At 41.2% G+C, this 23,022-nt stretch overlaps 1 protein-coding gene and 1 long non-coding RNA gene across 9 annotated transcripts in view; one reads left to right on the top strand and one right to left on the bottom strand.

Moving 5' to 3' along the window:
* LOC144055097 (uncharacterized) overlaps positions 1 to 11,772 on the top strand; it is a 34,898-nt gene extending 23,126 nt beyond the window's left edge. For all 8 annotated transcript variants that reach the window (XR_013294770.1, XR_013294768.1, XR_013294771.1 and 5 more), the window contains 2 exons: positions 2,694 to 2,786; positions 10,835 to 11,772. This is a non-coding gene — a long non-coding RNA (uncharacterized LOC144055097). The remainder of the gene's footprint in view (positions 1 to 2,693; positions 2,787 to 10,834) is intronic.
* Positions 582 to 11,067, bottom strand: LOC144055096 (multidrug and toxin extrusion protein 1-like). The gene is made up of 16 exons (XM_077570785.1): positions 10,830 to 11,067; positions 10,102 to 10,203; positions 7,159 to 7,227; positions 6,831 to 6,979; positions 6,423 to 6,465; positions 6,294 to 6,338; positions 6,086 to 6,183; positions 5,710 to 5,807; positions 5,431 to 5,612; positions 3,765 to 3,873; positions 3,424 to 3,499; positions 3,111 to 3,180; positions 2,888 to 3,020; positions 2,711 to 2,805; positions 2,565 to 2,631; positions 582 to 1,794 (listed from the first exon to the last, which is right to left on the bottom strand). Exons 1-16 carry the CDS (start codon positions 10,968 to 10,970, stop codon positions 1,568 to 1,570), a joined length of 1,704 nt encoding a protein of 567 aa, XP_077426911.1. The 5' UTR covers positions 10,971 to 11,067; the 3' UTR covers positions 582 to 1,567.
* Positions 11,773 to 23,022: the final 11,250 nt, after the last annotated feature.

Genomic DNA, 23,022 nt, shown 5'->3' with positions numbered 1-23,022 from the left:
TTAAATATATTCTCTTTAATAGAATATATATTTAAAATAATGAGCAAATCCTTTGTATTTTGTTTTTATTCATATTTTACACTATAGAAAATCATTTTGTTTATGCCAAAAGAAACATGCATTTTACAAATTCCTATTACAGATTAGAATATTAAGACATGCAGTAAAACCATGTGAATATAAAGGTTAAACTAAATGTATTGTGTTCATTTAAAGTTGATATACTGTAGACCTAATTATTAATTTATCAGTACACTTTTTAAAAAGTCTGTTTTTACAGAAAAAAAACTGGCAGATGCGGTTACCAGAATAATTCTGTAAAAAAAAAAAAAAAGAAGCTGTGCAAATGTCAACTTTACAGAACAACTTGTACATTTTACTGGTATTTAATGTACAATAAACGATAACTGCTTCTAAATTTTACCAGGATTTAATGTACGATGAACAAAATCTGCATGTAAATAAAATATAAAAGCTACATGTTCTTAGTAAGTGGTACCTCATTTGTATGGTATTCACATGACGTCACTAGAATAGAAAATATATAGGTGTAGGGGCGACCAGTAAAGCACACCTTGAGCTATAGGATTTTCATGGATTTATTAATTGGACAATGAAAATGATCACAAATGCATATCAGAATCACAATTTTATAATTTTTTGTTATTTTTTTTTAGTCCTGTAGGCTTGTGCTGTTTTATAATTTGTCACTGTGACTTAGTTAATACATTTTTTCAATCTTAAACAATTGCATTAGCTTCTATAATAATCTTACTCAGAACTAATATGAAGACAACAAAATATATTATTGCAAAATAACTCAAAATACAGTGTAAAAAATGAATATGCATGAAAGATTAGTTGTTTTTTTAAAGCAGGCTACAGACATCGACAATCGGGTCATAGTTGAGCATCTTTCTTCCTTTGCAATTAAAATTAACAAAGGCCAATTTAAAAAAAATAATAATAATACATCAATACAAAATTAACACAATATAATTCACAGCTATTGTTATGCACAGTACTAGGGCTAGGCGATATGCCCCAAAAATAAAATCTGTATGTTTTTTTCCCCCCAGTCACTTAGGACGATTACAATTTTAATCGATTTTTATCTAATAAACCCAATAAACATTTGAAGGTTTAATTAATTCAAAAATAATTCCTGTGCAAAATGTTCAGACAACAATGTATACTGATTGTAAATCAGTTTTAAAGCATTAGCACTCTGCCAATTGGGCAAAAATACAACTCCTAAAAACATTTGGATGTAACAGAACATAAGAACAACATCTTTTAATAATCCATAAGACAAAACTCAATTTCACAATTTAACACATTTTCAATGATTCGATTTGCAAAATGACAATAAATTAAAAAAAAAAAAGTTATTAATTGCCCAGCCCTATACAGTACTATAACGACTTTGATACAGTGATTTAAAATATTAAGTCTGATCACAATGATTTACTTAAGTCAAATGATTATTAGAAGTACTAAATAATTAGGACCTTGACTCTTTAACCATGTTTAGGTCATCCAGTATGTTTACCTGATAACTGAAGACTCACTTCAACAGTTTGACGAGGAAGTGACTGGTAATGATTCCAGCCACACAGATGACAACCATGACAAGTAAAATCAGGCCACGCCGTAAAAGCAGCTGTGTTAAAGTGAGAACATCGCCGGCAGTGGTGGTTGCATTTTCATGCTGGTCTGAAATCTCTTGGCCCTCTGCAGCGCTCTCACACGTGGGTGCTGGGGCAGGAACCGTGAGCTGGTCGGCATTTGAGTCTAGAAATGAAATCAGAACAACTTTCATTATATTGACACTTGATTGACAATAATCTCAGAATACAGTATGATACTCAAGCATCAACTATCAATAGTGTTGCTTTCCATTTACACTGGCCAACAACAACAACAGAAATCCGAGTGCTAAAGATATTCTGGGTAATTTGGGGCTGATGAGTCTATTAAAACCACCAAAATGAGTGTTGGCCAGCGTTATCCAATTATGTGCTGTTGTGCACTTAACTCATTCACTGTCATTGACGGCTACAGACGTCAAAAATTCATTTGAACTATTTCTATTAGTTTCAATTTTTTCCTCCACTTTTGTTAACAAGAGTATGAAAACCTCGTGTTTTTTTATATTGTATTAGAACAGATATAACATTTGTGATTAATCGGGAGTTAACTAGTGAAGTCATGCCTGACGCTCCTAATTTTTAATAACCTTTTCTTAAAAAAAAAAAAGATTATTACAAAATTAGGGGCATTAGGCGATTAAAATTTGTAATCCTAATTATTCGCATGACTTCACTAGTTAACTCACGATTAATCACAAATTTTATATCTGTTCTGAATGTACAAAACATTTTTGGGAGGTTTTCATACTCTTATTGACAAAAATGGAAAAAACTAAACTAATAGAAATAGTTCAAATGAATTTTTGACGTCTATAGCTGTCAATGGCAGTGAATGAGTTAATGGTGAATAAGGAAAGATTATTGGGTAATTGCTACATCATGATATCATCATTATTGTACAGCTAGACTTGCCTGGCTGGCAATCTTGCATCCCCATCATGTCTTGAGCAGTGACCTGGACCCCTGCTCTCTTTTGAGCCTGATCAGAGACATTCAAATATGTTCAAATGGAAATCACTTGAATTATTTTTCTGTTTTCAGGCAACGATGTTACACACCTCTTGGACAGCCTTGCTCCAATCAAGCTTGAACAAATATGTGACGAAGAAAATAGCCTGCAGTACCACACAGATGGTAAGACCAGTCCAAAGTCCTGTTTTAAAAAACAACAGAATCTCATGAGTCACATTGTGATGACTACAGAGAATATAACCATTATAATAGTTGCTTCTTACCTACGACACCCAATGGTGACATAAACAATAAAGACACGCCAATGGGAAAGCCGATGAAGTAGTGTCCAATCAGATTAGACAAAGCCCCGACTTTTTGCTTTCCAACTCCTCGAAAAACACCTCCACTCACACCCTGCGGTGATAATTGCACGGTTATTTATTTAAGATGTTAACATCTCACATTTTGCCACGAAAATGTGAAATGTGTGATTATTTTTCTCACCGCGATTGCATCAGCAAGATGCATGAGGGCAAAAACGACCATGACGTCCGCAGTCCTGTTCAAAATGTCTCTGAAGCAAAGATAAAGGTTGGAAACAAACATGACACGAGACAATGTTAATTTTCTAGCAAGAGAAAATGAAACAAAATTTGTGTCACGTTGACATCTCGTGTGTCCGTTCTTAGTATCTTAGCATAGAAGCTCTTAAATAAATGTACATTCTGTTGTGGGAATGAAAGCGACTGATGAGCATCAGTGACCGTGTCATCCATTCACAACAGTTACAATACCAGATAAAAGTTTAATAACTCACGGGTCCGTGGTGAAAATGTAGCCAATGACATTCCTGGATAGGGTGAGGCTAACTCCAACACAACAGGCCACGACAGCTGCAATAGGAAAGAAACAGTGAATAAACTGCTCAGAAAAGTAACTTATTAGGTATGCTTTTTTTTTTGTCCTCATGATTTCTCCACAAACTGTTTTCATCAAAGGATTGAGAATTATTGACATAATTTTCTTGCCAAATTTTTGCCATGTTTGACAAATCAGCTCATTTCGGGGCGAATCTGACTCATGCCATTCGGCCTTGACAACGAAAGCATTTTTGTGGTAGATAGAGCCACACATATTACAGATAGGAATGTCTCTTACATGTAAAGATGATGGCCACTTTACAAGACAGCTTGGCTTGCTCACTGTTTCCTGCTCCAAGAGCACTCCCGACTCGAACACTAGCTCCAGTGGCCATGCCCATCGGGAACTGAAAAAGTCAAATGTATAGAAACACTTACAGTATCAGTCATTGAGAATTCCATGAACACACTTATGTATATACACTGGGTGGGGTCACACACACGGTTTAGGGGTAGAGTTCGCCAGTCGGCGAGCTGGCGAACTTAGTAACAGGGTTAGTTTTTCACTTTGATCGTTGGGGTGACGACCGGGGCCTCTCCCCGCTGGGCCTGGGGTTCGGGGATGCCGCCCGTCCTCCGGTGCCCCCATCTCCCCTTCTGCCCCTGGTGTTCCGTCCCTCCGCGTGGTGGGGTGGGCGCGGGTGCCCTCTCCGCTCCTCTGCCCGGCCCCCTCTTCGGCGCGGATGCCTGGGTGCGGTGTGTCCCCGGGGTCTGGGGTCGGGGGCTGGGGGGCTGTCGGTTGGTGGGGGTGGGGGCGGGGGGCGGGGCGGCTTGGTTGGTGGGGGGGTGGTGGTGGGGGTGCCGGGGTGGGGGGTGCTGGGGTGGGGAGGGTGTCTGGGGATTTGGGGACCTGGGGGCGGTTGGGGCTGGGTTGGGGTGGGTGGCGGGGTGGGGGGCGGGGGGGTCGCGGGGGGAGCGGGGGTTGTGGGCCGGTGGGGTGCCTGGTGGGCCTGCAGTGCCCCGTCCTGCTGCGTTGGGTTGGGGGCGCGGGCCGCGTTGGGGTGGGGGGCGCTCCTGCTCCGGGGTTTGCTCTCCGGCCGGTGGCCCCTGCGGGGCCCGGGGGTCGTCCTTTGGCGCGGCCGCGGCCTGGGGGGCCCTGAGGTGTTGCGCTTGCTCTGTCCTGGCGGAGGTCGACGGCTCCCCTCTTTGGTGGAGATTTTCATGCATGCTAGATCCACCACACCAGCATCTATCGAGACTCAGACACAATTTGTTTCTCCCTCAGGTCATTGATTCGGTGGAGGCTGGTGTCTGTGGATCTCACTCTGCTTCGTCTGTCCTTTCTACCTTTCCTCAGTTTCTCCTTTGGGCCCTTGAGGTTTCCCTGATTTGTTGGAGTTGGGATGTCTTTGGGGTTGGTGAAGGTTAGTGGCCCGGTGGGTGGTGTCTGGTCGGTGCTGGGCTTCGCTTTTCTTTCTTTTCTTTGGTCCCCCTTTGGGTCTCCTGGCGGCCCCACGACTCTGGCTGGATTTTGAAGTGTTCGGTTTAGGTGAACGGTATGGGAATTCTTATTTATTTTTATTTTTTTTCGCACGCACGCACGCACGCACACACACACGCACGCACACACGCACAAACACACATACAAAAAAAAAAAAAAAAAAAGGGAGAACAATGATGATGACATTTCAAATGATCAATACTGAGATCTCCCAAAAAAAAAAAAAAAAAAAAAAAAAAAGAAAAAAAAAAAAAAAAAAAAAAAAAAAAAAAAAAAAGAGAATTCCATGAAGTAAGACAATGTAGATGAATTAAAGTGGCCAACACAGTGCTCATAAGACGGGTGCAACCTTTCCTGCACTAATGCGGTTAGCAGCTCATCTGCTGGTTCAAGTAACCCAGTCAGACTTATGATGCTGGTTGAGTTGACCACCGCTGAATCACAAGAATCGTATTTGCGTTACCATGAAAGATACAACAGTCAGCTGATACATCACAGATTGGGCTCCCAGCTCGACTTCACTAATGATGCCGGCAAGGCATCCTCCCACTTCGAAAGCCCACCACTCCAGACAGAACATGAGCATGCTCGGCATGGCCAGCTTGATGAAAGGTCCCCAGTCTTGTAGACATTCGCGTGACCAGCCTTAAAAACATCAGTACATTGAATAGCAAAACTGAGAATCACAGATTCTAATCATCCATTCATCATCATGTTTAAGGTTAGTCAAAGGGCAACTGACCTTCCCATGTGGCTTTGTGCAGCCCCCTGAAGTAAATATAGGCCAGTAAGACGACGGCAAAAACACACTGTGAGATTGCATTCGCTGCGGCAGAACCACTACAACAAACACAAACAATGGTGTAAACACAGCAACAACAACATCTTTCTGACAGGTGGTCCTAATCTAAAAACATCTTCATATACTGGAATTTTTTTTCAATAGTTACACTAGTACTAGTAACTGGATAACTACGGAAGTTCAATATTGGGTTTATCTTCAGGGTAGTGGCAAAACATACAGGGTCTTTGTTTTTCAAAATACACAGCTAAGCTAAGCTAACGCTTGTGAGCATTAGCAGTTTGGAAAATGGATGGATGGATTCTTTGAAACTTACGCAATTCCAAAGTTCAGAAGATAGATGCAGACATAATTGGTAACGGCATTTAAGACGTTTCCAATTGCACCGGTTATGACCTGTGGCCAAATAATTCCCTGGGGGAAAAAATACACACACACACACACACACACACACACACACACTTGCTAACTTATTATTTGTGTGTTATAAACTTTCATATCAATGAATGAATGGTATAGAGCACCTGGTTCTGGAGATATCTCCCCAACAGCTGGTACATAAATGTCGCCTAAAGGGGGGAAATATAATCATACATGATAGAAGCAATATTGATTATAGTTACTCATGGACACTCGGACAAATGGGAACTCACCGGAAGAGCAGGCATGAAGATCATCACATAGAGCTGTGCCAGACTATGCAACACAAATAGCCATGTGAAATTATGGTATGAAAAAGTGTACCCATTATATAATAAACACATGCCAACCCATAGGCCAGTAAGATGACGGCAAAATCTGACTATGCTGTATGAACATGCGGAGGTATTAAACACTGCCAGTGAAATGTATTGCGCATTCGCCTACGAGATGAAACACTGCCCTCTGCTGGCAACTTTGGCTGTGCGCAGGTAAAACAAGCTCTTACCTGCGGTTGAGTAGAAGCACCTGTGGCTAAAGCCAAAGTGTGACAGGGATTTTGCCTTCTGCCTAAATTTTCCACCTCTGATTCCATGTCTGCTGAAGGTGATCTGCTTGTTAAACTGTTGTTGTTGACTTACCTGGCAACCTCTGGGCTCTGTTTGACAGCAAGTAGAAAAGGTTCAGTGTTGATGAGAACAGCCCAACAGGGGAAACATGCCAAAAGTAGAATCAGAACGCTCCTCTGAAGGATCACCCCCACACGCTTCAGGTTTCCACTTCCAAACGTCTACACAAGAGGCAAAAATCAGTATTCAGAAAAGTTTTGAAAGATAAAAACAACAACAACTCAAGTTTAATGTTGTACTGTTTGTAAGCTGACCTCACACAACCTGAGAGGTCAGGCAAAGAGGTTTTGTTTGAGTAATATATATATTTTTAAAGTGCAACCTTTGTTGAGGGCACTACCTGAGATATGAGGGTATCACAAGTCAATGACAGTCCAGTCCCAATGGCAACACCAGTCACGTTAACCACCTGCAATTAAAGACATATTATTAATGTTATACACACATTGACTACTATGCTGATTTATTGTCTTTAATACTACTTTTTATCAACACTCATTTTGACAATGCACATTTTACCCCTCAGAGGTTTGAGGATGTCTCACTCCATCCCTCTACCACAAGATGATTTACTGTACGATGTGGTTCCATAGTGAGTTTCCTGTCCTGGCATGTCATGGACAAATACTCTAAATCATAGGTGTCAAACTCCGGTCCTGGAGGGCCGCAGTCCTGGAAGTTTTGTAGGTTTCCCTCTTCCAACACAAGCTGATTCCAATCAGCAGGATCGTTATCAGGCTTATGCAGAGCTTGCTGATGAGATGATCATTTATCAGCTGTGTTGGAGAACGGAAACATCCAAAACCTGCAGGACTGCGGCCCTCCAGGACCGGAGTTTGACACCTATGCTCTAAATCAAGGGGTCACCAACTCCGGTCCTCGTGGGTCCCTCCCCTGCATGTTTGATACTTCCCTCATCCAACACGCCTGATTCAAATGATCAGGATCGTTACCAGGCTTTTGCAGAGCTTGCTGATGAGCTGATCATTTGAGTCAGCTGTGTTGGAGGAGGGAGACATGGAAAACAGGCAGGACGGTGGCTCTCGAGGACCAGGGTTCCCTGCCTTAGACCTTGTAACAGTAACGACTCATGAGTCACATGACACTGGGGAGGGAAAATGAATAACGGTGCTCAGTTTGGACATTTTCACTTAGGGGTGTACTCATTTTTGTTGCCTGAGGTTTAGCTATCAAGGCTGTGTTAGGTATTTTGAGGGAACAATAAATATACAATTTTACAGCTGTGCTGATACGTTTAGACAACTGTACACGTGCAAAAGCTAAACGTCGCTTAATGACACAAAAATGCTATGAATCATTACCAAAATTCACATGCACATATCTACTCATGTCCACTTCAATCTCTGAAACAATCAAAACAATTGCCACAGGTATTTTGGATTTTATGGGCATTAAGCCTTTATCTCACAATACAGTTATGCTGAAAAGTTTACATACTCACTAGGGTATGTGAATTTATGAGCACAACTGTATATAAGCTGGACACTGGGAAAGGATAATTAAATATCTGTAGAAATGTGAGGGGTGTACTCACTTTTATGCGATACTACATAGGTTATTGTAAATTACAGTAATATGTTGTTGTGAATTAACTTTAAATTAACAGTGATTCGTTACTGTGTATTCAATGTCAATCATTCTAGCTCAACATTTTGTGAGTGGCAAGATTTACCCAACAATTAAGTCAGAGAAATTTTCCGTTTGTCTCAGATTGGTAAAGATGATTTTTCGTAGTATGCTTGTTGTTCAATAATTTCATCATGTGCAATCACAATGAAATGAATGGATCAAAGAAAAAGAAAAAAAGCTCTAACAAGATGTTTGTGTGCGTGCATGTGCGCATGCGTGTGTGTGTCTTGTTGCTACGAGACGAAAGGTGTCTAATCTGATGAAGACACACACATGAAGCTTCATGATTTTTGGGACAGATTTTCATATGTCTATATATATATATATATATATATATATATATATATATATATATATATATATATATTAAGACTGTACATATAAATAATATAGAATGCAGTAATGAATGAATGAATCCATCTTCTAAAGCACTTTTTGGCATTGGTAAACTGAATGACGTTGGGAGTAAGATTATTATAGTTTTGACATTTTTCTTTTTAGTTAGTTTTTATTTCGTTTTGAGTTTTGGTTTTTAAATTTAGTTAGTTTTAATTAGTTTTCAAAGGTGGTTCTGTTAGTTTTTATTAGTTTTAGTTGTTTAATAAATTCTTAGATTTAGTTTAATTTTAGTTAGTTTCAGTATTAGTTTTAGTTTTAAAAAAAAAAGTGTATTACTTGTGCGCAATATTTAAAAAACACCATGGGAGCAACGTCATCTGAAGGTGGTTTTCTATTTGCTGCTGCTAGATGATGTCACTTTTGAGTGACACACTTTCAAATGTCTTTATTGCGGTTAATATCAAAATAAATCTACTCAAAATCACTTTTAAAATCATCTCCAAAGGCTCATGCATTAAATTTATTACCAAAGACTAAAACGAAGGGCATTTTTGCTATAATTATAGTTAGTTTTGTAAACATAAATTGGAGTTTCAGTTAGTTTTCGTGTTTTCATTTTCGTTTTTATTTTATTTCGTTAACTAAATAGTTTTTTTAAATTTTAGTTTGTGTTGTTGTTGTAGTTAACTAAAATGACCTTGATTGGGAGCAAAGTTGGATACATTCAATAAGCCCAGAATTCCACATTAAAAAAAGAAAAACAAAGAATTAATATTTACTGCAAATCAAACTTTTTCTGTTGACTTAAAGCGATAAGTTCAGGAATGCTCGGCTTCACCTTGTGAAGTGCCACCCTCACATATTTTTGCAACAAAGTTGCTTCCTTTGCTACTATCATTGAAAAGGATTGTTCGCAAAGAAAAAGTGTAACAAACCGGAAAAGTACCTTCTAACATTTGGATACACCAAAATGCTGAGAGAGATTTGTTTTCTGAAAAGTGGGCGTGTCTTAACCTCAGCTGAACCCTTGAGCTTGTAACACTGAAGTAACTTTTTTACATTTCATCTCATCACAATTACACACATTGCTGCAATGATATTGAACAACATACATGCAATGGAAAATCATGTTTACCTTTTGAAAACAAATAGAATAATTAGCTTGGTCTTTAGATTTCTTCTCTGACTTAATTGTAGTAGCATGCATGTGTGAGTCCCCATTTGCAACATGCTGTTTTTGTCAGGCACATTGTTTATGTGAGTGTATTTGTGGAAATCGAACAAATGTCCTTACTGCAATTGCCAATGACACGGCTGCAAATTCGGTCTTGCCCAGATGGCCACAGAACACCATGCTGATCACGCTGATCATGAAAATCATCATCTGGGAAATGACCTAGTGTAGTTCAAAACAAAGGGCCATGAATGAAAATGTCGTAATAGGGACAAATTCCACTCAAGCAAAAACATCCCAACATAACAAGGATCAACAAACAAGATACTAACAGGCTCTCTAAGTGATATCCTTAACATTATTGATGTTTGCTTTGGGGAAAAAGCTGATCTTAAAAAGTAAACTCAGTTTATTTCATCGGATGGTTTGATGTCTCACTTGGTGAGTCAGCAGGCGCTCCAGAGATGCAACAATAAGAATACAAGTTTCTTTGTTTTGTTTTTTATCCTAATACATATAAACAGAGCTGGCAACCTTTTGAGTAGCACAAATGCATGTGGACACACACACTAGGAGCATCCCTCGCACACACATACACACAAAGTTTTGGCTAACCCTAACCATCATTCAAATAAATAAATTTCTTGCAAAATCAGTCAAAATCGAGTAAAACAGCCTGGAGCAAAGGCGGTTGCTTCAGTGAAAATGGCTGGGAGTGAATGAGTTAAATGCTGAAAGTGAACATAATGCTCAGCTGCATATTGATTAAATCGTCTACACGCACACACACACACACAATGAAAGCCAAATGAAGCCTTGCCATTCATGCATTCATGTTATCATCTTACCACAGGTCCTGCCAGCTTGAAAAGTTGAATCAGTTCAGTCCGGTGGCGGGTCGGGAAGAATCGTCCAATGCGTCCCAACCACTGGCCCCGAGATGAGGCTTCGTTGGTCTCATCTTGCCTCACCTCCCTGGGAGGTGCCATTATGTTGGATTATGAGAAGTGAATCTTCTGTGCAGTCGCGTTCGATGATGCACGTTACGTGCTGTTGCGAGTGAGTCAATGGAATGGGAAGACGAGGAAAAGGGACTCAACTTGGAGGGTGGCACAATCCCTCCCGCCTCCCACAAAGATAAAACCAGTGGCGAGCAATCAGGGCCTGCAAGGCCTTCTCTGCTACCCTATCAGAAGCACGGACCTGCATTTACAACTTGTATTTATTTATTTCCAACAGCCTATTGTATTCCATTTGTAGCACGTGTCTTGGCTGCTGAGCTTCCAGTACTTTGTTAGTTTTTTTGTCCAATCGGATTGTAGTGCGTAGAATGAGGCGTGTTACAAGTTATGTACCTCTATGCTAGTTCATATATTAAGCTAACATTGGAAATGTTAAAAATACTGAAATCCCGCTCTTCCCACTTTCAACCAATCTGGTCCATTCAAAGTACAGAAGTGGAGATCTCTGCCCTTCGCCGTGCCTTCTTTACCACGTCACGTGAAGAAGGCACTGGGACACACACTGCATTCATTGCTTTAGCAATGGAACTCCGACAAACTCTCTTGCGTTGCCACTTTGAAATGACCGTGCCACAATCTGTGCTTTAAGATGAGCCGAGCGAAGTGTCTTCACAGCGTAGTGCTGCCCGAACGGAACATATTTCACTTGGTGTCCCGCCTGCAGACACACAAAGGCGCTGTGTCGTTTACGCTGTGTCGTTTACGCTGTGGTACAACATACTCAATGAATAGGTTGGTTAACAACTCCAATAAAAAATTACCATTTGTACGTTTTTGTCCCCGTGTCCTCCATCTTCAAAGCCCCAAGTACTTACAGACTGAGATACTGAAACGTAGGGTATATCCTGCTGTTTGGATCCCATGTCCTCGATGCAGCCTCCAGGCAAGGCAGCTTGTTGTGTAACGTCACAGAATGTTTAGATGTTATAATCACTGTAATTACAATGTATAAAAATAACGGGAATTGAAGGAGACCTGCAACAACAAGTTTGAACAGTAAACACAAGATCTGGGTGGAAAAAAATCGTTAAGAGTAGTTAAATGTTTTTTCTGTCATGTTAAGATTTGTTTTATTCAGAGGGTGGGTGGGGGGGGGATACTCTGGGAACTCAGAATAGCACCTTGAATGGCACATCTGTGAAGTGCTCACTATCACAGATTTACACTGGTTTGTGAACAATATTTGAGAGAAATTATGATATTGTGTATGTGGAAGAAGTTTTAGATCTTTGAGTCATAAATATATATATATATATACATACACACACACACACACACACACACACACACACACACACACACACATATATAGACTATACATACAGGGTGTGCAGAATTATTAGGCAAGTTGTATTTTTGAAGATTAATTTTATTATTGAACAACAATAAACACAAACGACTCATAAATATCAAAGCTGAATATTTTTGGAAGTTGGAGTGAGGCTTTTTTAGTTTTAGCATCTTAAGAGGGTATTTGTGTGTGCAGGTGACTATTAAGTGTGCATTATTATTAGGCAATTTAACAAAAAACATCTATCCATTTCACCAGGGAAACTAGTATAACAACTCAAAATTTACAAATATACATTTCTGGCATTCAAAAACAAATCAGTGACCAATAAAGCCACCTTTCTTTGCGAGGACACTCAAAAGCCTGCCATCCCATCCATAGATTCTGTCAGTGTCTTGATCTGTTCACGATCAACATTGCGTGCAGCAGCAACCACAGCTTCCCAGACACTGTTCAGAGGAGTGTACTGTTTTCCCTCCCCGTAGATCTCACATTTGATGAGGGACCACAGATTCTCTATGGGGTTCAGATCAGGTGAACAAGGAGGCCATGTCATTATTTTATCTTTTTTTTTTTTATCTTTTCGGGCCAGCCACGCAGTGGAGTACTTACTTGGATGTGTGTGATGGAGCATTGTCCTGCATAAAAATCATGTTTTTCTTGAACGATGCTGACTTCTTCCTGTAGCACTGCTTGAAGAAGGTGTCTTCAAGAAACTGGCAGTAGGACTGGGAGTTGAGCTTGACTCCATCCTAAACCTGAAAAGGTGTCATGTCGGGAAAGATCTGGCTTTGGTTGAGGATCCCGATTGGTCCTGAGTGGATTCCTGCCCTTTCGCAGGCTGACCAATCCGGGCCCTCAGCCACTTGTGCCTGGCCCCAGCTGTGATTAGTTACCCTAATTGGTGTGGGTGTATTTAATTCCCGGGTGGTGATCAGTTCCTTGTGGGATCATTGCCGCTTGTCACGGTCACCCCCGGAGTTCTGTCTGTCATTTTGATTTTTGTACCTTTTCAGTTCCTTGTTTATTTTAATACTAACCAGTACCCTGGTTAGTGTTTGTTTGTAAAATAAAGCACGCCAGTCTCGCCTGCACTCCTGCTGTGGTTCTCCTGCCTCCCTGCATTTTGGGTCCTCCACCTCACACGCCGACAGACACCACGCCGCTCCGTGACCACACCGTGACAGAATGATCCCACCATAAACGGACCCAGCGGACCAAGAGGCAGGTACTGTTCCAGTTGCGGCGGTGCGCATGCAGCGCCCGCTTCCAGTTTCTGGCGGCGCGTGTGGAGCGCCCGTGGCCAGTTCTGGCGGCGCTCGTGCAGCGCCCATTGCCGATGTTCTGGCGGCGCTCGTGCAGCGCCCGTTGCCGATGTTCTGGCGGCGCTCGTGCAGCGCCCGTTGCCGATGTTCTGGCGGCGCTCGTGCAGCGCCCGTTGCCGATGTTCTGGCGGCGCTCGTGTAGTGCCCGTTGCCAGTGTTTCCGGCGGCGCTGATGGCAGCGCCCGTTGCCGATGTTCTGGCGGCGCTCGCGTAGCGCACGTTGCCAGTGTTTCCGGCGGTGCTAGTTGAGCGCCCGTTGCCAGTTCTGGCGGCTGCCGTACAGCGCCTGCTTCCAGTTCCGGCGGCGCACGTCCTGCGGCCGCCACCGGTTCCCGTTCCGGCGGCGCACGTCGTGCGGCAGCAGCCCTTGGCATCCTCGCCTGTGCCGCTGCAGCCCCTGGCATCATCGCCTGTGCCGCTGCAGCCCCTGGCATCCTCGCCTGTGCCGCTGCAGCCCCTGGCATCCTCGCCTGTGCCGCTGCAGCCCCTGGCATCCTCGCCTGTGCCGCTGCAGCCCCTGGCATCATCGCCTGAGCCGCTGCAGCCCCTGGCATCATCGCCTGAGCCGCTGCAGCCCCTGGCATCATCGCCTGAGCCGCTGCAGCCCCTGGCATCATCGCCTGAGCCGCTGCAGCCCCTGGCATCATCGCCTGAGCTGCTGCAGCCCCTGGACTCTACGCCGGAGCCTTCATCCGGGTCCCGCTACAGACGTTGACTTTGTTTGGGACGTCTGGTATCCGTCCCTTAAGGGGGGGGGGGGGGGGGGGGTACTGTCATGTCGGGGAAGATCTGGCTTTGGTTGAGGATCCCGATTGGTCCTGATTGGATTCCTGCCCTTTCGCAGGCTGACCAATCCGGGCCCTCAGCCACTTGTGCCTGGCCCCAGCTGTGATTAGTTACCCTAATTGCTGTGGGTGTGGGTGCCATGTCCCTGAGTATTGCACACCTTGTGCTTTTTGGCACTCCAGTGATGTTGCAGCTCTGAAATATGGCAAAACTGGTGGCAAGTGGCATCTTGGCAGCTTCACACTTGATTTTACTCAGTTCACGAGCAGTTATTTTGCGCCTTGTTTTTTCAACACGCTTCTTGCGACCCTGTTGATTATTTTGAATGAAACACTTGGTCGTTCGATGGTCACGCCTCAAAAGCGCTCTGCAAGACATCTCACTATTTTTGATTTTTCTTTGACTTGTCTGTCAAATCTCTTTTCTGACCCATTTTGCCTAAGGAAAGGAAGTTGCCTAATAATTGCGCGCACACACACATATATATATATATATATATATATATATATATATATATATATATATAGTGGTACAAACATTTTTTTCCCATAGGAAATAATATAAATGCAATTAATCCGTTCCTAAGCTCCAAAAACAGAAAATTCCTATTTTAATTTCTATGTATGTTTTTTAGATTTACAGTACAGTACACTATTTAAACAATAAAAATACCTTACCTTTTTGTTGTGGTGTGATTGCATCAGTGGATGATTAAATGCTATGTTAATGCTAGCTTTAGTTCAGTGCTGAGTTTGTGTATTTTACATTGGGCAAATTGTTAGACTACTCAGCGGTCCTTGCGTGTGTTATTTAACGTCAGGCACGTTGTTGAACAACTAAGGGGGGTCCTCGTGCCAGTATTTACAGAAGTAGTCACAGTACTTACAAATACGCGATAATCTCCTTCCTAATTCCACTGTGGTTGTGGCACTGTATGTTTTGCTTTGCTGCCACTGACACTGTTGTCTTTCTTTGGGCTCATGGCGAAGAAAATTTTTGTGGAAAAATCCAAATGCACTCACGAGTATGGAGCACCTCCGGGAGTATTCACGATCTGACTGGAAATGAGCAGTGCATCGTCTCAACTACCACTACCTGAGCATTCGGCATTGCTTGGCTTTGCTCGGTTTCATTCGGCTACCCGTTTTCAAGGTACATTTGGCTTAGCTTGCTTTGCTTGGGTGTTCAAACTCCGAAAATGAGTTCAAACTCCGAAGCTTTTTTACTAAGATTACGTGCAAACTCCGAGGTTCCACTGTATACCACATCACTTTAGTCTTACCCAGGTGACCCCATAGAGGTCAGTCATGCTGAGAGGAAGGGAAATCTCAGGGGACCTCAGGAAGTGGGTAGTGACAGCACATCTGTCTGGGGAAAGCTATAAAGTCATCTAAAATAATTGAGCTTCATCATTCCACTGTGAAGCAGATCATCTGCAACTAGAAAACACTGAAAATTGCTACAATACAAAGTGAATGACCTTCTAAAATATCAGCAAGACAAATAATTCAGGTGAAAGTGAAGACATTTAATATTTTCAATTTGATGTTTTACTGTTTTTGAGTTTACTTATAGGCATATCAATGTGATATAATCATGAGTGTTTAAAATAATACAGTGGAGTAATGATTTTGTGAACTTTATTTTATCCTCTCACCCTCAAAGCTATTGAAGATAGGAATGTGCATGATGTTATTTAGAGCCTTTTGGCATTGGAGTCTAAAAGTCTGGGGTTAGATCCTAATTGCATTTGTTCCCCCAGTCAAGAAGGGGAACTGTATGTAAATGTCTGTTTACTAATAAGATTACACCTTTGGCCAACCTGGAATCAACATGTCTGTATGTAAACGTCTGCTTACTAACAACATTACACATTTGTTCACTAGGAGATGACATGTCTGCCCTTTGTTCAATCAAGAGCCGGGAGGAGGAACCTTTTATCTTTTTTGTATAAATGAGTCGATGTTCTGTAAATTGTCACACACTTGGGGGGATCCACGTTGCATTCTGATGTGGTTGTCCTGACTGTGTCTTTAGAGGCCTCTAAGTAAATTCTTGCAAGAAAACTTCTTCATCAGATCCTGAATACAATTATTTGGACACGCAAAGATTACACTTAATATAGTAATTTAATATTCCTTCAAAATGGTGACGCCGACGTGGACTTATTGAGACGTTTTTCAACAGCTGTGATTGATCCTGAACACCGGATTTCTAAAGCGCAAAAATATTAACAAGGTGAGTGGACATTTTATCCACGTAGAGAAATTCTGGTTGTTTAGGATCAATACAGTTGCATTTCGTCTGTGCTGAGTTGTATTTGGGATCTGTGAACAAGTTAGGGGGGTTGTAGTGGTATTTCTTACGGTGGGACGGAAATTCCTCGATTTTGAAAATTACTACGACATTGAACCATGCATGGGAGTTTTTTCCGCGGTGGAATAGGTTGTGTTTTTTATTTTTTCGTATGAATAAGCCGTCAGTATATGAACTACTGGGAGTGCGGAGTGGATTAGCCGCCTGTGTGGTAACAAGGTGTGTGTGTTGTGTTAAATAAGAAGCCGGGAAAATATTAAGACGCGCATAGGAATGCCCCGTGTTTACGGAAGTGACGTCAAGTCGAAGCGCTTCGCCGTTTTAAACGGCATAAGACATTGAGTACCACGGGGGAATAGGCTGTTGTGGTTGTTGTGGTGTTATAAGCCGCTAGTGGTGATCGCACTATGTGTGTGCTGATGTGTGTTGTGATATAAGCAGCTCGCGTTGATCACGCGTCGTGTTTGCTGAGCTAAACGCCCGTATGTCGCGTAGTTCGCTACGGTGCCGTGGAGTGATATTAAAAGCCTGCCGTTTTTTCGGTTCAGAGCTGTGTGTTATAAGCCGCCCGTGAAGATCCAGGATATATTTGTTGAAGTCGCGCAAAAGGTATTTAATATCTGTTTCATTTTCGTCTTGTTTGTGTTTGTCTGTAAAAAAAAAAAGAATTTTTTTTTTTGGGGGGGATTAATGAGAATACTTATATCGTAGTATCATAAGTGAGACGTCACTGACTTTATAAATATTAAAAACGACTAATTACTACATATTATGGACGAAAAAATTCGACCGTAACTAAGGAGGTTCGATTTGCATAAACTTCCGGTCGAGAGTCAGAATTGGTCGCTAAGCGAACAGTGAGTTCATGATGCTGGACGCATTTCCACCACAGCGTCAACGTAAGTATGAAACTCTTTTAAATGTATGAATGCGCACGAATTGTGATAGTGGTTGGTTCTCACCGTTGTAAAATGTGGTGTGTTTGTGGAATTTGATTGTGCTGATTACCTCCGTGAAAAACACTTCTATAGTTTCTTCGAATGGAAGAAAAGTTAGACGGTGTTGGGGTCGTGGACCAAATGTTGGTTTGTGCTAGAATGATTAGCGTTGGATAGCTCTGTGAAAGTTGCGCGGATGGCGGTGTTAAGTGATTTTGAGAATGAGGAAACTGATGCTAAGCTAGCGGCTCTGCCAGTGTACGAGTTTTGCGCAGGAGATGAGTTTTTGGTAAGATGCTACCGTGCGAATCTGTTTTTAAGGCTAAGGATGAGTTAGCTGCGGGCAGCCGCATCTGTTAAGAGATTGGAACATAAACCGGATGAAGTGTTGACTGTGAAAGATGACCCGCGGGGAAAATTTGAACCAAGCGAGAGCTCTTGGCTTAGAAATGAATTGTTGAGTGTACGCGTTTGTTTGTTTGTTAAGCTCCATGGTGTGTTGTGGCCACGCGGTTTTTCGTTGTTTGTTTTAAATTGTGCGCGACGTGTCTGTGTCGCAGCCGTAACGTTGCGATGGATTGTGCGCGAATAAGTCGACATTTGAGCTATAACTACGTGGTGAAGTTATTATTAGACGAATAAACGGTGTATTTTACAAATGAGTGCGCACTTCGGAGAGGTTTGTGTTCGTCTGTGGTTCAACAACTGAGACGCCACTGAATTAAGTTGAGGAGTTTGTGTTGTGTGTGAGGGTTTGTTGAGCCCAGTTGGTGAAATGTTTGGAGCATGTGTGGATTGTGTGATTTTTTCCTTGTTTGTGTGCCTGCAGGGAGTTTGTGACTGTTTGTGTGACTCTGACAATGGGAAAGGTGTGTTGTGTGATGTTCTAGCGAGATTTTAGAAATCAAAATGGCCGTTTGGTCTGTTTCTCCTCACTGCCTTTGTGGAGATGAGAAAAGTGCAGAAGTTAAGTGAATGGAAGTGTAAGTTTGTTTGAGACAGTGATTTTTAAGTGTAGGAAAGAAAGAAAAAGACGGGTGGAAAGTAATTTTTTCCCTCCAAAATCCTTTGTCCTCAAAAAAGGGTGAAAAAGAATGGTAAGCACGAAATCTGCATATTTTGAAAGTAGGTGAGAAGTCTGCCTTTGTCTGTGACAATTTTTAAAGCTCTTTCCCCCCACGCTTGATTAGGGACTAAAGGTCTGTGAGGATGGGGGCTGTGAGCTGCTGTTTTAAGAAGGTGGTGATTTGTACTGTTGTCTGTTAAAATTAAATTAAACTAAATAAAAAGGACAGGGCGTGTGATAAATTTAGTCCTCTCTCCCATTGTCTCCATTTGGGAGACTTGTAGTCTGTTGTGTGTGAATAGCAGGGGTCTTCTAATGCTAATCTGTTCAAATCAAATTGGTCCTGTTATGCGGAAGGATATAGAGGTCTAGGTGTTAACTACAGGCCACTATCATATTATTTTAAAATCAGATCTGTGTTTTTTTTATATAGTTGAATAAGTAATAAAACCAAATTTTAATTTAAATCGAATTTTCATTTTTGATTTTTTGATTTCCCCTGCATCTCTGATAACTTATTCGTAGGTGTGAAAATGATTTAACCTTTGTCTTTATCTGAGTCCCATTCTAGAAGTCTGGAAAGGACTTCCATCCAAGTGGCCAGGGTGACTGACAGCTGTCACATTTTCTTAAATTTGAGGTAACACGTAATGAAGATGTCTATGGTAGACATATGCGTAAATATAGTACTACTACTTGCTATAGTGTAGTGATCAAATTCAAATACAACCACAAAATGAATAAATTAGGGGTTTGAAAAACAAAATATTTTGGGGGAATTTTTTATTTATTTTTATTGGAAATTGTATGACAACAAGCAGTGTTCTCTTGCTATGATCTCATCTCCCTCTGTCTGTTCCGAGTGTATAAATGTTTCAGGCAGGTTCAATCTTTGACTGAAAGGTGTTTCACTTGGGTGACTCAACCAAAAAGTGCTGGAAATGGAATGAACAGCATTCTCCTGCTATGCTTGATGTTCAGAGTGGACGGCGAACTGAACAATGGTCACTTTCGGGGGGGAGTGACCACACGGACTGCAAAAAGGATGGTACACTGTAAATCCGCTCGTCCTGTGACTGTTCAATGACTCTTATGCATTGTTTGAGCATAATGTCCAGCAACTTTTTGAGCAGACAGGATTATCATCGATTCTGCCATGATGAACTTTTCCTGAGAACTCCAGTGCACAAAGCCCAGTGCCCGCTTTGAACTATGCCCTGCATAAACTGCTATCGACAAGGACAGGAAGGAATATGAACTACAGTTGTGGACTCAAAGTTCTGGAATCATCTGAGTTTGGTGCCTGAGGTCGTATGTTGTATTCTGTTTGTAGACATTTGCACTCTGTACTATGTCAGAAAGGAGATGTGATCTATAGCAACGCAGTTTCGGAAATTGAGAACAGCTTATGTGAATTAGAGTAGTATAAAATTTATTTTAATCTTTAAATACTATATTTTCCGTTGTTTGATGCTTGTTGAATTTGGCCTTCTATTTTTTTCCATTTCTCTTTTATAACTTTGGCTTCTCAGAGTGGACTCAGATATGGAACACTTACGCCGAATTTGCTGGTTAAATTTTTAATTTTGATTAAGCTCAACAGCACTGATCTTTGGATTCCACGGGGAATGCACAAAGGCAAAGTTCCCTGCTGTGTTTTTACAAGCCCCCACTACTCTGTAGAAGAGGTGAGGTTAGGTAGCATTTTAAGAATACTTTTTGGTTGGTTTAAAGTAGGGATTTTGTTTTGTTTTTCTGATTATAACTCGTTCCTTTTACTAGTTGAGATGGCAGATATTTGGAAGATTTGTGACCTGCAATAGATTAATGGGGTTGTTTAAAAAAAAAAAAAAAAACATTCTTCTCTTCCTGACCCTAAAAGTCCTCCGCTGCAGTATCTTAATTTACATCTGCTTGAGTTGTTTTTCTCACTTTAAGTTACCTGAACAGGATTCAAATTTACATTACAAACTCTTGCCTCAAAGGCTTTTGTTTTTATGGCTCATGGCTAGCTCAGCTGGAGATCTTTTTATAGTTCTGGTGTTGGCCAAATTGTCACAATTTGGTTGTTTTTTAATCTACAGGACACAAGGTGTCTGTTTTTCCTCTTTGAAGCAGCAATTTGGAAGCGGCTGCAGTTTTCACATTCAGGTCTGAAATGATCAAAATTGATCTTTATCAGATGGGGGAATGATTGGTCTGTCTGAGTTTGTTGAAAAGGAAGTCTGATGTGAGAATGATTGGTCTGTCTGATGTGAGAATGACTGGTCTGTCTGTGTATCAAAAGGAAGTCTGATGTGAGAATGAAGTTTGGTGTGAGGAATTTACAGGCAGCGAATGGGGAGGATTTGACCATGGGAGGAAAAGTAAGTTCTACAAAGATGACAAAAGACGACCCGAATAGCAGAAATACGGTAAGTATGTTCCATTTCAGAAACAATATATAAGTATAATTTCTAGAGCCCATGGAATATGCCATTTAGGTGTGGAAGGAACATTGACACACCTGGGTGACATTTTTTCATGAGACAAGTTGTTAAAAATGAACTGCAGTGTTTTTTTAAGGTTTGAGTATAAATCTCTTCTCAGACTGTTCATGGCCCGGCCGGACATGAATAGTTCTGAGTTAAGATGATGTTGTTTTTAAATGATTTACACTGCTATAATAAGAAACCAGCGTTAAAAATACAGAAATTTGATGTACGACAAAGAGCACATTTATGCTAAAATCTACAACAGTAAATATCATGGTAAAATATTTGATTAATCATTATCTACCATCATAAGGGTTTCCTAGGAAGATTGGATCAGACAAACCCACTTGAAAAAACAAAACTTCATAAGATATAGAAAAGGCATTGAGATTAAAACATATTTGATTTAGTATATTATCTCTGATCTCAAGGACATTAAAGAAAAATAGAAATATTAAACAATTGGCCTCATAAAGTTTCAATGGCAACAAGACTTTCATTATTATGCCATTGAATGTACAAATGTCATTAAACAGGATTCTGTTTGAATGCCACAACAAAAATAACTTTTTCCGTGTCCAACAGCATGTTTCAGGACCTACAGAACTTAAACAATTAACATTTGCTAAAAATTACCAGGTGCTCTTTTCAAAGTAAAGAATGAAGACTATATGTTATAAGTGACTAAATGATAATGATTTTGCTTTCAGATATGGTGAAAAAATGGTCGATCTGGTTTGCTGATCATAATGGTGGGGGCCACATCCACCACATGTGAGCCAAGAGGTCCCAGGCTCTTCAATCACATCAATTGACTCAGACTGAGGGGGTTGACTAAGCTGCTGATCTGCGTCCACACCAATTGGAGCCATCTAACGGATCCCACCACACCCGGTTCCAGTGTCTACCTGACAAGCTGCCCAAGGACACGGAGGAGGTCGCTGAAAGAAGATTCATTGGAGTGCCTTTTCCCTGGGCACGGATTGACACAGTTGGAAAAGCTGATCAAGTGTCAATCTGCTGTTTGAAAGGGGGAAATCACTCAAATCCCCTTTTCATCAATTCACAAGTATTGAGTCACACTGGGAATGAAGTCCCGTGACCTTTCCTGCGATCTCTGGCAGTGAGCCAGGGTTCGGAAAGAGGCTGACAAACGCCTCTTCTTAAAAAATTTTGACCAACTGTCGAACGCACTTTTCATTCAACAAGACCTTCATCAGGAGATGGCTTCGAGGGACGGACACATCTGCTATTGCGTCGTGACACTTAACCACATCACATAGTGTTATGCCTCACATTTATTATGCCCCTTCCACTGAATTTTTTAATGAATCAAACTGAATTCTGACTGCTAAGTCCCTCTATCTTTCTCTCTCTCTCTCACCTGCTATTCTTATTTTCTGAACTCCACACATAAACATTGCTTCATTTTGCGACGATCAAGATTCGCGCTGGACTTTCTCTCTAGACTATTGTGGGATTAAATGTCCGGTTTTTGAACTTATAGAAGTTCAATGGTAGGACTGAAGACATTTAATATTTTCAATTTGATGTTTTACTGTTTTTGAGTTTACTTATAGGCATATCAATGTGATATAATCATGAGTGTTTAAAATAATACAGTGGAGTAATGATTTTGTGAACTTTATTTTATCCTCTCACCCTCAAAGCTATTGAAGATAGGAATGTGCATGATGTTATTTAGAGCCTTTTGGCATTGGAGTCTAAAAGTCTGGGGTTAGATCCTAATTGCATTTGTTCCCCCAGTCAAGAAGGGGAACTGTATGTAAATGTCTGTTTACTAATAAGATTACACCTTTGGC

Source organism: Vanacampus margaritifer, chromosome 7, assembly GCF_051991255.1.
Source record: "Vanacampus margaritifer isolate UIUO_Vmar chromosome 7, RoL_Vmar_1.0, whole genome shotgun sequence".
Lineage (NCBI taxonomy): Eukaryota > Metazoa > Chordata > Actinopteri > Syngnathiformes > Syngnathidae > Vanacampus > Vanacampus margaritifer.
The sequence above is the reverse complement of the archived record's forward strand: the minus strand, read 5'-3'. Positions and strand labels throughout refer to the sequence as shown.

What these genes read in the sequence shown, in the direction of transcription:
- LOC144055096 (XM_077570785.1), bottom strand. Translation starts at nt 10,970, where the DNA reads ATGGCACCTCCCAGGGAGGTGAGGCAAGATGAGACCAACGAAGCCTCA. An exon ending in GGAGATATCTCCAGAACCAG is followed by an intron (nt 6,184 to 6,293) that starts GTGCTCTATACC and finishes TTTTTCCCCCAG; the next exon opens with GGAATTATTTGGCCACAGGT. An exon ending in AGTGGCCATCATCTTTACAT is followed by an intron (nt 3,500 to 3,764) that starts GTAAGAGACATT and finishes TTCCTATTGCAG; the next exon opens with CTGTCGTGGCCTGTTGTGTT.